Source organism: Sorex fumeus, unplaced genomic scaffold (genome assembly GCF_029834395.1).
Source record: "Sorex fumeus unplaced genomic scaffold, SorFum_2.1 ptg000051l, whole genome shotgun sequence".
Classification (NCBI taxonomy): Eukaryota; Metazoa; Chordata; class Mammalia; order Eulipotyphla; family Soricidae; genus Sorex; species Sorex fumeus.
Window position 1 is genome coordinate 27,740,595 of NW_026606108.1, and position 12,779 is coordinate 27,753,373.

Consider the following 12,779-nt stretch of genomic DNA (forward strand, 5'->3'; position numbering starts at 1 on the left):
AAAGTCAGGACTCAAAACCAGGGCTGTCTCTGAAGCCTGCAGTCTGCATGACTTCAGGAAAAAGACCAAAAGACCTAGGGGTGGGAGGAGAAAGATACAAAATGAGATTTCTATTATTAGCAAATAGCATAATTTACATAATCTCAACCAGTTTACCACAAAAAAGCAATAAAATATGGAAAGCACACAAATTAGTAACAGGCAGAAAAGCAAGACTGTTTTGTTTCTTTTAAGCCAGTGATATGCAGAGACCATGTGATACCAGGGATTAACCTGAGCCTCTGATACATCACATTTAATGCTTTGAGTTTTCTCTCTGACCAATGACCGCTCTTTTTTTTTTTTAAGCAGTTCAGAGTAAGGCATATTTTTGTACCGATATTCTAGAAAGCACTGTAAATATTCAAATTTATTAATAAAGAAAAAGCTATTAGAAATGGATTTTAATTAAGTTGAACTTTCTATATTCTTTCCATTCTTTGTTGGCATTTAAAACTGTATTGCTTTTGTTTGGGAGCTACATTGAATGGTACTTGGTACAGTTCTATACTGGAACTGGAGCCTGCAGGCTTTTTCAGGAGACTTTTGAGTTGAAGCTTTAGTGGAACAGTACCTAAACATGCTTAGGAGATGTGTCTCTTGTGGAGAAAATAGTGTGGAAAACGTATGTCCTTCATTTCTCTCCTGCGTTCCCCATTGCCTTTAGGTTTAAGTTCTGAACTTCTAGTACCATGGAATCTATGGGATATTGTCAATCAGGACATCTATAAGACTAAAACAAAATTGACAAATACTTAGTACCCAGGCTTTAAAAAGAATTGGCGATTTTAAAAAGATTTTGATACTTGTTTCTTTGCCATTTTACATTTTAAGGTATTGTATATAGTATTTTTGGTTTTCTGTATGCTTGCATACTTGTATTAGGACAGTAGTAGATGTATAACTTATTTTAAACATCCATTTTAATGATGCTCTTATGTTTTATGATAAAAATGTGTGATAGAAAAGTTTTAATACTACAATTACACTTTTTCAGGTAAAAAGTACATTTCATGGTAGTCTTCATTAAGTGCTTCAGCTCAGACAAATTATTTATAAATAAAAGTCTTCATTTTAGAGTATCCTCTATGTATAATTCGAACTTGAAAAGCCAGATTTGTGATTTCTGTGATTGTTCCAAAAATGAGGGACTATAAACTATAGCTTTCACATGGCATTACAAGTTTTTGAATAGTAGCTGTTTGTTTTCATTAACCAATAGCCAAAATGTCATTTGGTATTACAGCCTTAAAAATGCAATAAATATTTGTATCCAAAGTTTAATCAGAAAATGAAACTTGGCTAAATTCTAATGGTATAGTGAAAAATTGCATAGCTGCTATAACATTTCCTATATTGAATCCATGGAAGACTTTTTAGGAACTGTTACTAGAATATTTTGGTGGGTTTGATCCCCAAACAAAACGAAACAAAAAAGAGGTAGGGTTTTTCCTGACTCAGTGCTGAAGGATCACTCCTGGCGGTGCTTGGGGGACCATACGTAGTAAAACCAAGTTAGTTTTATGCAAGGCAAGTGCCCTACTCATTGTACTATCTCTTTGGCCCATAAGAACTGTTACTAAATGTTAAAAATGTAGTCCATGACCACATTTTGTGAAATTGGTATATTTCACATAAAAGTGAAAAATAAACTGATTTTTTTGTTGTTGTTGTTGTTAGACTACTCAGAGCCTTTCTTAATGCAGTATTACTTTTCAAGAAAGAAATTTGTTGAGCAGTCCCAAGTTCTGAGGGCGTTACTACAGAATGCTAGTTTTAGGGGGAATTTTAAAATATTTTGGGATAATATTTCATGAAATACAGGATAATTTGTGCTCTATTTATGGTAGATGGGGTTAGGACCATGAAGAGGTATTTTGCAAATAAGACTACTTCATCTAATATGTAAGTTTTAATTTTTAAAATTCAGGAGAAGTTGATAGTTTGGGACTGAGCACTTGTTGAGATGTTAGATTAGAAAGTGAAACTGTCTGGTTGACTTAGATGGTATGGTGAAGATTTCTTTCTCTGACAGACTCCAGTTTGAATCTTTACATCATTACTAAGTAGCCATATTTCCTGTCAAGAGCTTAACAGTTTCAGTTTCAGCTTCATAAGTTAGTCTTTAGACTATGTCTCTCATCATTTTGTGAAGTTAATAATTTGTAAGTAAATTGGTAGCATGTGTAGTAATGATGAGAATTTCATAATATCAGATCTGAAATTTTCTTCTGATGTTTACAGAATCGGGAGGTGAATTGGATATCGTAGTGACCTCAAATAAAGATGTAAAAGTTGCTGCCGTTCGGGATGCCTTCCAGGAGGTCTTTGGCCTAGCAGTGGTTGTAGGGGAAGCTGGACAATCCAGTATTGCCCCTCAGCCGGTGGGCTATGCAGCTGGCTTGAAAGTGAGTAATTGAGTATCATTTCAAGATGGACAAACTTAATTTTTCCTTAATTCTGATAGTAATTTTATAGTGTATATGAAATAATGGGTTTTATATACTAAAATGGTGGTCAGTGTGGCCTTTAATTCAGCTCTACAGTGTAATGAAGGTGATGGTGGGGTTTTTACTTAGAGGAAACATAAACAGGTTTTGATTATTGGAACATGGTTGGGTGATACCATGCAGAGAGCATGAAGAGAAAGTAGTTGAAGAGACTGTTTTCAGTCAGTGACAGAAATGATAACCCTTGAATTTCCTCCACTTTTTATTACTATCACTGTTAATAAGCGTGATATTGATGTTTCTCCCAGAGTGGTGAAAGGGTTCCAGTCTGGAGGCTGTAGGCAGGGGTTAGGAGAGAGCTTTATTCTCTCCCTGAAGGCCTTTCTTCTGCTGGCTTTTGTTTGTCCTTTCCCTGTTCTTTTAACTCACCGAAACTTTAGGTTCTGGTGTTTTTAGACATTGCCTCTAGGACCAGCAGCTGTCAGCTTCTCGCCATCATATAGAAGGCTGGTTTATATAGAACAGTTCTATATAAATATTCTATACAGCATATAGAACCCATTTCGCAAACGACCAGCTGTCCTGGTTTTTCCTCAGAGGGAGGAGGACCTTGTGATTGAGATAGTAGAGAATCGCTGCATTGTAGGAACAGATGAAAGAATTTATTTGGAAGGGAAACCTGCTGCTTAAGCATATTCAGACCTTTTCTGGATTACCACCTTGTTTTCTGTTAACGGTGAGAGCATTTGTCCTACATTGACATAAAATGGATCCACTGACAGTGTCCCGCCACTGTGCCCTCATCTGTTCCCCTGTAGCCTGCTCAGATGCGGGACTCTGCCTCCCTCATACATGTCTCTCTTACCATCACTTTAGAAGCAACCTTTCCCACCTTAAAATCCAAAAATAAACTGGCTTTTTTTTTTTTTGAATCTCACTTCCTCCATCACTTTCCACCTTATTTCATGATAGTGCTTTGGCAGAGTTGCCAGCACTGTCCGATCTATCCGATGCTTCCCTTCACACTCCTGAGCCCTCACAGGATGCCCCAGCATGATCACCAGTGAACCCCAGAACATTCAGCCTGTCAGTGTGTCCACTCTGACACTTTTTATTTTTTATTTCATTTTATTTATTTATTTATTTATTTATTTTGCTTTTTGGGTCACACCCGGCGATGCTCAGGGGTTACTCCTGGCTCATGCACTCAGGAATTACTCCTGGCGGTGCTCCAGGTACCATATGGGATGCTGGGAATCGAACCTGGGTCGGCCATGTTGGCTGCGTACAAGGCAAACGCCCTACCCGCTGTGCTATCGCTCCAGCCCCCACTCTGACACTTTTTAAATTTTGCTGGAAGGTACCACACTGTGTGTGTGTGTTTGTGTTTGTGTGTGTATGTATGTGTGTGTGTGTGTGTGTGTGTAGCAAAATAGTTTTTAGTGGAAAAAGCAAGCAAAAATACATAGAGACAAGTAAGACACATGTTCAAGGAAAAACACGGGCTTGCAGAGAAAGCCTGGAAGGTGCCATGCCTTTCCCTGGACTGCTGAGCACTCACTCTTCTCCACTGCTGCTGTAGTTGGTTCCTCCATTTCTTTCCCCGCTCCTGCTGCTGTTCCTTTGCTGTCTTCTTCTCCGGGAGCATGGAGTGGCTTAGCGCTTTGGTGCCTTCTCTGTGCTGCTTTCTGAAGGTCAGACTATGTCATTGTGCCTTTCAGTACTCTCTCCGCGCAGTACCATATACCTCGTTATGCCTCCCCGAGTCTCCCTCTGCTCACTCCACACAGCCACGCCGGCCTCTTGCAGTGCTTCCAGCTGTCCAGTACACTCTGCTCCTGAGGGCTTCCCTCTGCTCTTCCCTCCCAGGGACATGTTGCGCTTCCCTCCTGTTCTGTTTGTCTTACTCCCTGACCTCAGTTCCTGTTTGCCTCTGCAGTGAGGCCTTCCCGCCCTGCTCTCAGTGCTTTGATTCCTCATTTACCTCCACATATGTTAATGCTCCCCCCCAACAAGAGTAAAGTTTTATAAGAACAGGGATTTTGTTTTATTCACAGACATGAATTCTTAGGCCAGTTCTTCAAAATAATCTTTAACAGTCATATAAGATTTCTTGGTATAAAATCCCAAACAACAGAATTCAAAATGCAAAGGTCCATTTAAAAAATTTATTTCCTCAAGTAAACACTCTGACGTAGCAGACATGGTCCCTCTGGGGTCTGGTTAAATCTCTGTGGGATGCCCTATTCAGCCTGAAGGGAGTGGAGACTTTTCCCAAAGTGGGACTGCAGCTGTGTGCTGGTGCTGCTCTTGACTAGCATCTTTACAATCAAACAGTGGTTCCCAGCCTGATGGGGTAGAGGGATATTAGTGATGGTTGGAGAGTTCAAGGTCTGAGCAGATCCAAATAATTTGGAGAAGCTCAGCCTCTGCTTGCCCAGCTTTTGTCTGTAATCATGCTGTAACTGGCAGTGACTCTGTCTCTTTTCTCATCACCTTGACTAGAAACAGACACCTCTCGCCACTTTGAGTCTAAAGCCATCCTGTCACAAGAAGAGACAGCTGGGAGGATTTGTATTAGAAGCTGATTAAATCAAATGTCCTGATCACTAAGCAATGTTCTTTTGCAGAGCATATGGTTTCCAGTTATCCTACACAGACTGAAAAGGGATCAGATAAAGTTGTTCTCTGTTTGGTCATTAGTGGTTTCTGATCCCGCAACTTGAGGAGTGTAATTAAGATTCCAGAATCAACAAAAAGCACGAAAACAGAAGAACACACTGATCAGTTTGCAGGAAGGATGCTTGAGTTAAGTGTGAACTCATGCAAGAGCAGAGGACTACGTTATTCACCCTTGGCTGGTTTTCTTATCAGGCAATTCTAATAATTTTATGAGGCTGTGTACACCCAATTTTGAGACTACAATAAATTTGAAAAAGTAGCTCAGTTCTCTGATAAAGAATCATGAATAATAAGGATAGGTTGTCCTTGTAAAGAGAAATGCATTCTGAAAGGACAGGTCATTTCATAATAGCTTTGAGTAATCTATATATTGAGAGTCCAGTGATTGGGAACTTATGTGGTTATTGTATATAATTGTAGTCATTCACTTAATGTGAAGCAATTGAATGAGGTAGTTAACAGCGCATTTTATTAGGGAAAATCCAAGTTGTACTAATTATAAGTAGTCAGTAAATAAATTTTCATTGATATACAAACACAGTAACAACAAGTCTTACAATGTTACTAGACCCACTCGAGCAAATCGACGAACAATGGGAGGACAGTGCTACAGTGCATATTACCTTTAATTCTCTCAGTACTGCATGAATTTGAGGTTCTTCTTACAGTAACTGTAGTACTTCATATAAATTGGTTTGTGTGTGTGTGTGTGTGTGTGTGTGTGTGTGTGTGTGTATGGTTGGGGGTGTTTCTAAAGAAGTGCTCCAGGGGCCTGGGGGCCACTCTGTGTGCTTCCCCTCTCCCCCTGCCCTGCTTAGTGTGGTGGCCTGAGGCTGTGAGGCTGCACTGCTGGTCTCAGCAGGGCCCCTGGGCAGCACTGGGAGCCATGTTCTCCCAGAGACTGCGTGTGTCTTAGCCTTGTGCTCTTTCTCTCCCATCAGTATAAATTAAGTATGTAGGTGTTTCTTTTAAAACACACACATCCCAGGCCTGGAGAGAGAGTACAGCAGGTATGGCACTTGCCTTGCATGCTGCAGACCTGGTTGGATCCCCGGCAGCCCTGAGCTGGTTTCCTGAGCTCCACCAGGAGTGACCCCTGAGCACTGAGCCAATAGTAAGCCCTGAGCGCCACTAGGTTTGTGTCCCCCAAATACAAATCCACACCCCAAAGCTCACTGTCTAAAGACAAATAGGTACATAATATGAGCCAAATGACAAATTTTCTAATTTTTTTTTCATAGATGTCTTTATAAAGATCATGCTACAAAAGCACACTGAAATGTTACATATCAGGTGCTGGTTTGGTAATCTTCCCAGTTCCTGGAATTCCCTTGATTTTAATCCAAGTCCAGTAAGGTTTTCTTAAGGCATTAGGGGTTTGGGGTCTGTTTTGTTTTGTTTTTTTGCAGACACAGCAATGCTAACTTTAATATTCTTTAAATATGTTTTAGGGATGACACGAAAGTACAGTAAATGTGTAAAATGTGCACACAAATGTAATTATGTACAAAACCAGTTATATCTTCCAGTGTGAGCACCATTTGAGTGAACAGAACAAGTCAGGTGTCTAGTTTGAGGTTGTATTTAACTGTTCAGTACTTTGAATTCTTTGAAAAATGGAAAGAGTTTTTATTTAGATCTGGGAAGGGAGACTTCTAGAGGGTAACCAGGAGAAAAGACAAAGAGGGTGACTGAGCTAAGAAAATACTGAACAGGGCTAACAGCAGTGGGTAGGGCTCTTGCCTTGCACTCAGTGACCTCAGGTTTCATCCCTGGTACCCGTTATGGCCCTCTGAGCCCTGTTGAGTACACCTCTCCTTGAAAAAAAAAAATAGGCTAAGAAAATAGTGCATTTTACTGAAGTTTGGCTAAAGCAAGAATTGTATTTTATTAATGTGGTGTAGAGGCTGGTGGGTTTTTTTGTTTGTTTTTGGCCTTTAAGAGACACATTTGAGGTACTAGAACTTGAATTTGTCTCTTATTTTAAGGTGAGATCTGTCAGGAAACAGTTTGTTGGGCCACACTTGGCAGTGCTCAGGGCTTACTCCTGGCTCTTTACCCAGGATCGTGTGGGGTTCCAGAGATTGAAACTGTGTTGGGTGCATGCAAAGCAAGCATCCTACCTGCTGTACCATCCCTTCAGACCTAGGATGACTATTCTGAAGAAAAATAATTGTTCTGAATGATGGATTTTTCACTGGAATGTTATGAAAAGGAGAAAACGATGTATCTAAGATAAAATTTATTTATATAGGACTTATTAAATTTTATATAGTAGAATAATGATATTAGATAGTGTGTTGACTATGAGGACAAACAGGCGTGGGGGCAGGAGACTCAGTGCTGTTCTCTCCCGGAAGCTGGGTTTTATAGTCTCTGGGTCTTGGCCGTTGGGTTTTATAGTCCCTGGGTCTTGGCCGTTGATGGGATAACACGGTGACAGGGGCAGTTGGTGGGTGTAATACCTAGCTACTGGAAGATGGGGGATCTGGGTGGAGGAGGCCCAGTCCTGATCCAAGCAGGCTTGGAGATCTCAGCTCCAGGTCCCACACACCTGGGTTCCTCTGCTGGTTCCTTCTTGCTAGTCTGAACGTGTGGAGAGTGATCTTAAGCATGACTGTGGCAGGTTCTGGAGGTCTTCAGCTGCCGGGGTTCTGCTCATGCATGAAGGAACTGGCAGAGGAACCCAGGTATTCGGGACCCGGGGCTGAGATCACCAAGCCTGCTCAGATTGGAACTGGGCCTCTTCCACCCAGGTCCCCCATCTTCTGGTAGCTAGGTGTTACACCCACCAACTGCCCCTGGCACCGTGTCATCCCATCAATGGCCAAGACCCAGGAACTATAAAACCCAGCTCCCGGAAGAGAACAGCGCAGTCTCCTGCCCCCTTGCCTGGCTGTCCTCACCAGGGCCCCTTGGAGGGGGGTGGGTTGAGTTTCCCTCCTAGTCCCGAGCAGAGCCCTGGCAGCCGAAGACCTCCGGAATCAGCCACAGCCATGCTTAAGACCACTCTCCAAACGTTCGGATGAGCCTCATGCATGAAGGAACTGGCAGAGGAACCCAGGTGTGGGACCCAGGTCTGAGATCTCCAAGCCCGCTTGGATCGGGACTGGGCCTCCTCCACCCACATCCCCCATCTTCCAGTAGCTAGGTGTTATACCCACCAACTGCCCCCGCCGCCGTGTTATCCCATCAATGGCCAAGGCCCAGGGACTATAAAACCCAGCTCCCGAAAGCACATGACCGCATTCGTGGTTGCGCGCCCTCTTATTGTCTAGTTCTCACTCTTGGAGAACCCGACAGGCTACTGAGTGTATCCTGCCCACATGGCAGCGTCTTGCAAGCTCCCCATGGTGTATTCGATATGCCAAAACCCAGTAACAATGATGGATCTCATTCCCCTGACCCTTAAGGAGCCTCCAATGTGGCACCTGCTAAAATCTCAGGGCTAGGACGAATAGAGACGTTACTGGTGCCTGCTCAAGGAAATTGATGAAAAACAGGATGACAGTGATACAGTGATACAATGTTGACTATGAAAACCTGCTTTTACATTCTCATTTTTTTAAATGGGTCTAAAGTATTTTGTCACCGCAAATATCAATACATAGGTGATATTTCACATAGATGATATTTAAAACCAGTACGTACTAAACTTGAAAAACAGATGGAGATTTTTTTATTTTTTTATTTGAGTCATACCTGGCAACACACAGGGGGTACTCCTGGCTCATGCACTCAGGAATTACTCCTGGCAGTGCTCGCGGGACCATATGGGATGCTGGGAATCGAATCTGGGCCGCCGGCTGTGTGCAAAGCAAACATCCTACCTGCTGTGCTATTGTTCCAGCCCCCAGATGGAGATTTTTAATTTGTTGTTAGTGGTAGATATTGTATTTGTATTATTATTTTAGTATTTGGAAGATTATTGCCACTGGTATTTGACCTTCAAATTTAGATATGGGTTCATTCCATAATTAATATGAGCTTACAATTAAATTTCCTCGATTTCAGTGGATTTTACCAGCTGTCTTCTCTTTAAGCAGTAGAGGGAGCTAATGAGAAGGAAAGAAATGTAGAAACCTAGGCTATTAAAATTTCACCCCAGATTTTTCCTCCATCAGGTTTTACTTAAGGTGAATGATTTGTGTGAGCTAGATTTAACTTTTCTTAAAAACCTAAGAATTTTTTTTAGGGAAATAGTGAAAGTTAAAACCAAGAGGTTTCTGAAACTCTTTGCCAAGCATTAATTTTATTTAAAACAGTCATAATCATGAGCCTGTTTTACAGCTTACATTTATTAAATACTTATATAGCTCACATCTTCACATCTAAGCATTTACAGAGATACATCGAAATTTAATTATCCGAAATAAATTACTCAGGATATGCTTTCAGTGTGTGCTCTAGGAGCTTTATTGTTTTCAGTTCTGAGATGCTGTCATAATGCAGAATTCCATTCTCAAAACATTGACTGGAACTAAGTCTTTATTTTGTTGTAAATCAATGTTTAAATTATCTTTAAGCTCATGTCTTAAATTGACTTACCCATTTTTTATAGTTACTTTCTGTTTTCAATTCCTGAAATACTCTTGTCTAGAAGTGCTCCTTTTCCTTACTTTTATTTTAATATAAGTTGACCACAATTTTATTCACCTTTTGCTGTGCTTATATAACTTGGTATTTTTTTAACATGATTGGTTTTATTCAGAAATAAAAATTACTGTTTACTGTTTACTATCAAGTGATTCAGATAAAAGTGCCAAACAGAAACTTGCCCTTTGTTATCTTGAGCTTTTTTCTGTAAGAGTAGTATATATCTATAGCTAAATATTTTGAGTTATCTATATAGTATTTGCAACCCTCAATTTTGAGAAATGGTATTCAGAAAAATGACTGTGCTTAAATTTAATTACTTTTGCAGATTCAAAAGCTCATTTTGGTATATACTTTAAGACTGATTTAAAGACATTACTGTTGACATAACTAAACCTAGAAAACCTCAGAATCAACTAAAAAACAAATTGTGAAAGATATTTAGTCAGTAACATGTTGTTTTATCAGATTACAAAGAAATGTCCTTAAATTAGTGATAATAACCAGTTAGAACATAAAATAATTCATTTCACACAGCAGCCCCTAAAAATGATGCACATGGGACAAATTTGAAATGAGCACTTACAAGCATTTCTACTGAGGGAGACCTAGTCGGACTTTTCTTCTGTATTATCTGAATGTTTATAATGGCGACATATGTTTGTATACATGCATTTGTGTATTGTGTCATAAATATGTATATGTAATATGAATCATTTGAACTGGTTTCTAACTGCACTATTGTTGTTCAGGGTGCGCAGGAGCGGATAGATAGCTTGCGTCGAAGTGGAGTGATCCATGAAAAACAGACTGCTGTATCAGTAGAAAACTTCATTGCAGAATTGCTGCCGGACAAGTAAGAGGCTTGTCATTTCTCTAAGCAGTGAGAGATAACGGGGCCTCGGAGCTTCACACTGAGTAGCTACCCAAAAGTGAATCCCACCGTAGAATCAGAGAAACAAGTTGTGGTCCTGTTGGTTAACCACCGAGTTATGTGCTCTGTGCAAATCAGCTACATTTCTACCTTTTAGTTTCCTTTTGATTTCCAACTGAAGATTATTAATGCCACCAAAACACTTTTCACTTGAGTGGATGGCATTAATAGTCACTTGATATGACAACATTACAGTGGTGGATTGGTGTAACTGACCAGCACTGCAGACAAAGTCATGTTATGGATCACGAACAGGAGGTCCTGGTGTCACACTGGATGTGGCTTCCAATGGGTACTGCTTCTCTTTAGTTTGGAAAGTAGCTGGTTGACAGCCAATGTAATGCCTCATTGGTTTTAGGACATTACATTTTTTTAAAAATTTTTATTAGTGAGACACCATAAGGTACAGTTGTAGACTTACAAATTTTGTGCTTGGGTTTCAATTATTCCCTTTTAATATCTGTTTTTTCCCTTTTCTCTCTTTTTTTTAATACGCTCAGTTGATTTATGCTCAACTAATTTCCCAGTTGCTGACATTTAATTTCCTTCATAATCACATGTGGTTTTTCTTTCTTGGTGTCCTCCTCCAATATTAAATAATACTGTCTGAATACTTACAGACCGTATACAAAATTGTTCTTCAAATCAAGGCAAAGTTTATTTGGAAGAGAAAATGTAAATAAAAGGATTTTTTGGATTTGGGGGGTTTGTTTGTTTGGGGGGCCCGTGGTACAAGGGATTGAGCCTTGGTTGTCCTTGTACAAGCAAATACCTTAACCCCTGTACTATCTTTCTGGACCCAGGTGAAAAGTTTTATGTGATTTTAAAATGTGGTTTTGGGAACCAGACAAATAGTACAGGGGGTAAGGAACTTGCCATGCACCTAGCTAACTGTGATTGAGTCCCCGGCACTTCCAAGCATGGTCTACAAACAAGAGTGGTTCTTCTCTGATAGGAAATGTCATCTGTCTGCAGTTAAGAGTGGAAGTAACAGTGGGGAATGGAAGCTGAGATTCTTTCTTTTTTTTTTTAATTTTTATTAGTGAAATACCATGAGGTACAGTTGTAGACTTACAAATTTTTGTGCTTGGGTTACAGTTATTCAATGATCCAGTACCCATCCCTCCACCAGTGCCCATACTCCATCATTTACATTTTTTAAAAAATTTTTGTTAGTGAAACACCATGAGGTACAATTGTAGATTTACAAATTTTTGTGTTTGGGTTTCAATTGTACAATGATCAAACACCCATCCCTCCACCAGTGCCCATTTTCCACCACCATGGGTCCCAGTATCTCCCCCCCCCCCCCCATCCCACCCTGCCTCTGTGGCAGGGCACTCCCTTTTGTTCTCTCTCTCCTTTTGGGTGCTGTGCTTTGCAAAAGAGGCATTGAGTGGCAATCATGTTCAGTCTATAGTCTACTTTCAGCATGCTTCTCCCATCCTGGGAGGATCCACCCAACACCCTTTATTTGGTGCTCCTTTCTCTGTCTGAGCTCCCTTTTCCCCTAGCATGTGTGGCGGGCCTCCAAGCCATGGAGCAAAACTCCTGGTACCAATCTCGGCCACTCTTGGGTGTTAGTCTCCTATTTTGTTACTTTATGTTCCCCAGATGAATGTAATCTTTCTATGTCTATCCCTCTCTTTCTGACTCATTTCACTTAACATAACTTTCCATGTAGTACCACTTGTATGTAAATTTCATGATTTCATCTTTTCTAACGGAAGCTGAGATTCTTAATAGGACCACAGTTGGATTTTGGAGAATGAGTAAAATCTGGAGAGTGGCAAATAGGTAGGCAGGTGAGTAAGGTATACACTGAAGTCAGAAATTCTCAATTTAGGTATGCATTGGACAGAGTAAATCAACTTATTTGGGGATAGGTTGATGAGCACTGCACTTGAGACTGAGAAACTTTCTGTGCAAGTACTGAGGAGCTAACTATTGCTATTTTGTCTTCTTCATGTACATTTATTGCCTCATTAAAGACAACAAGACCTTTTTGAGGTATTGTAGGTAGCAGTTCTCTTCTGTCTGCATTTAAAGATGGCATTGTAGTATTCTGACTTCATTGT

The 12,779-nt window shown here is 40.4% G+C and overlaps 1 protein-coding gene across 1 annotated transcript in view; it reads left to right on the forward strand.

Annotated features, from left to right (window-relative positions):
* Window positions 1-12,779, forward strand: part of PRRC1 (proline rich coiled-coil 1) — a 232,218-nt gene that overhangs the window by 15,306 nt on the left and 204,133 nt on the right. The window contains exons 7-8 of the mRNA XM_056124601.1: window positions 2,284-2,447; window positions 10,520-10,623. Coding sequence (XP_055980576.1) covers window positions 2,284-2,447; window positions 10,520-10,623 — 268 coding nt within the window. The remainder of the gene's footprint in view (window positions 1-2,283; window positions 2,448-10,519; window positions 10,624-12,779) is intronic.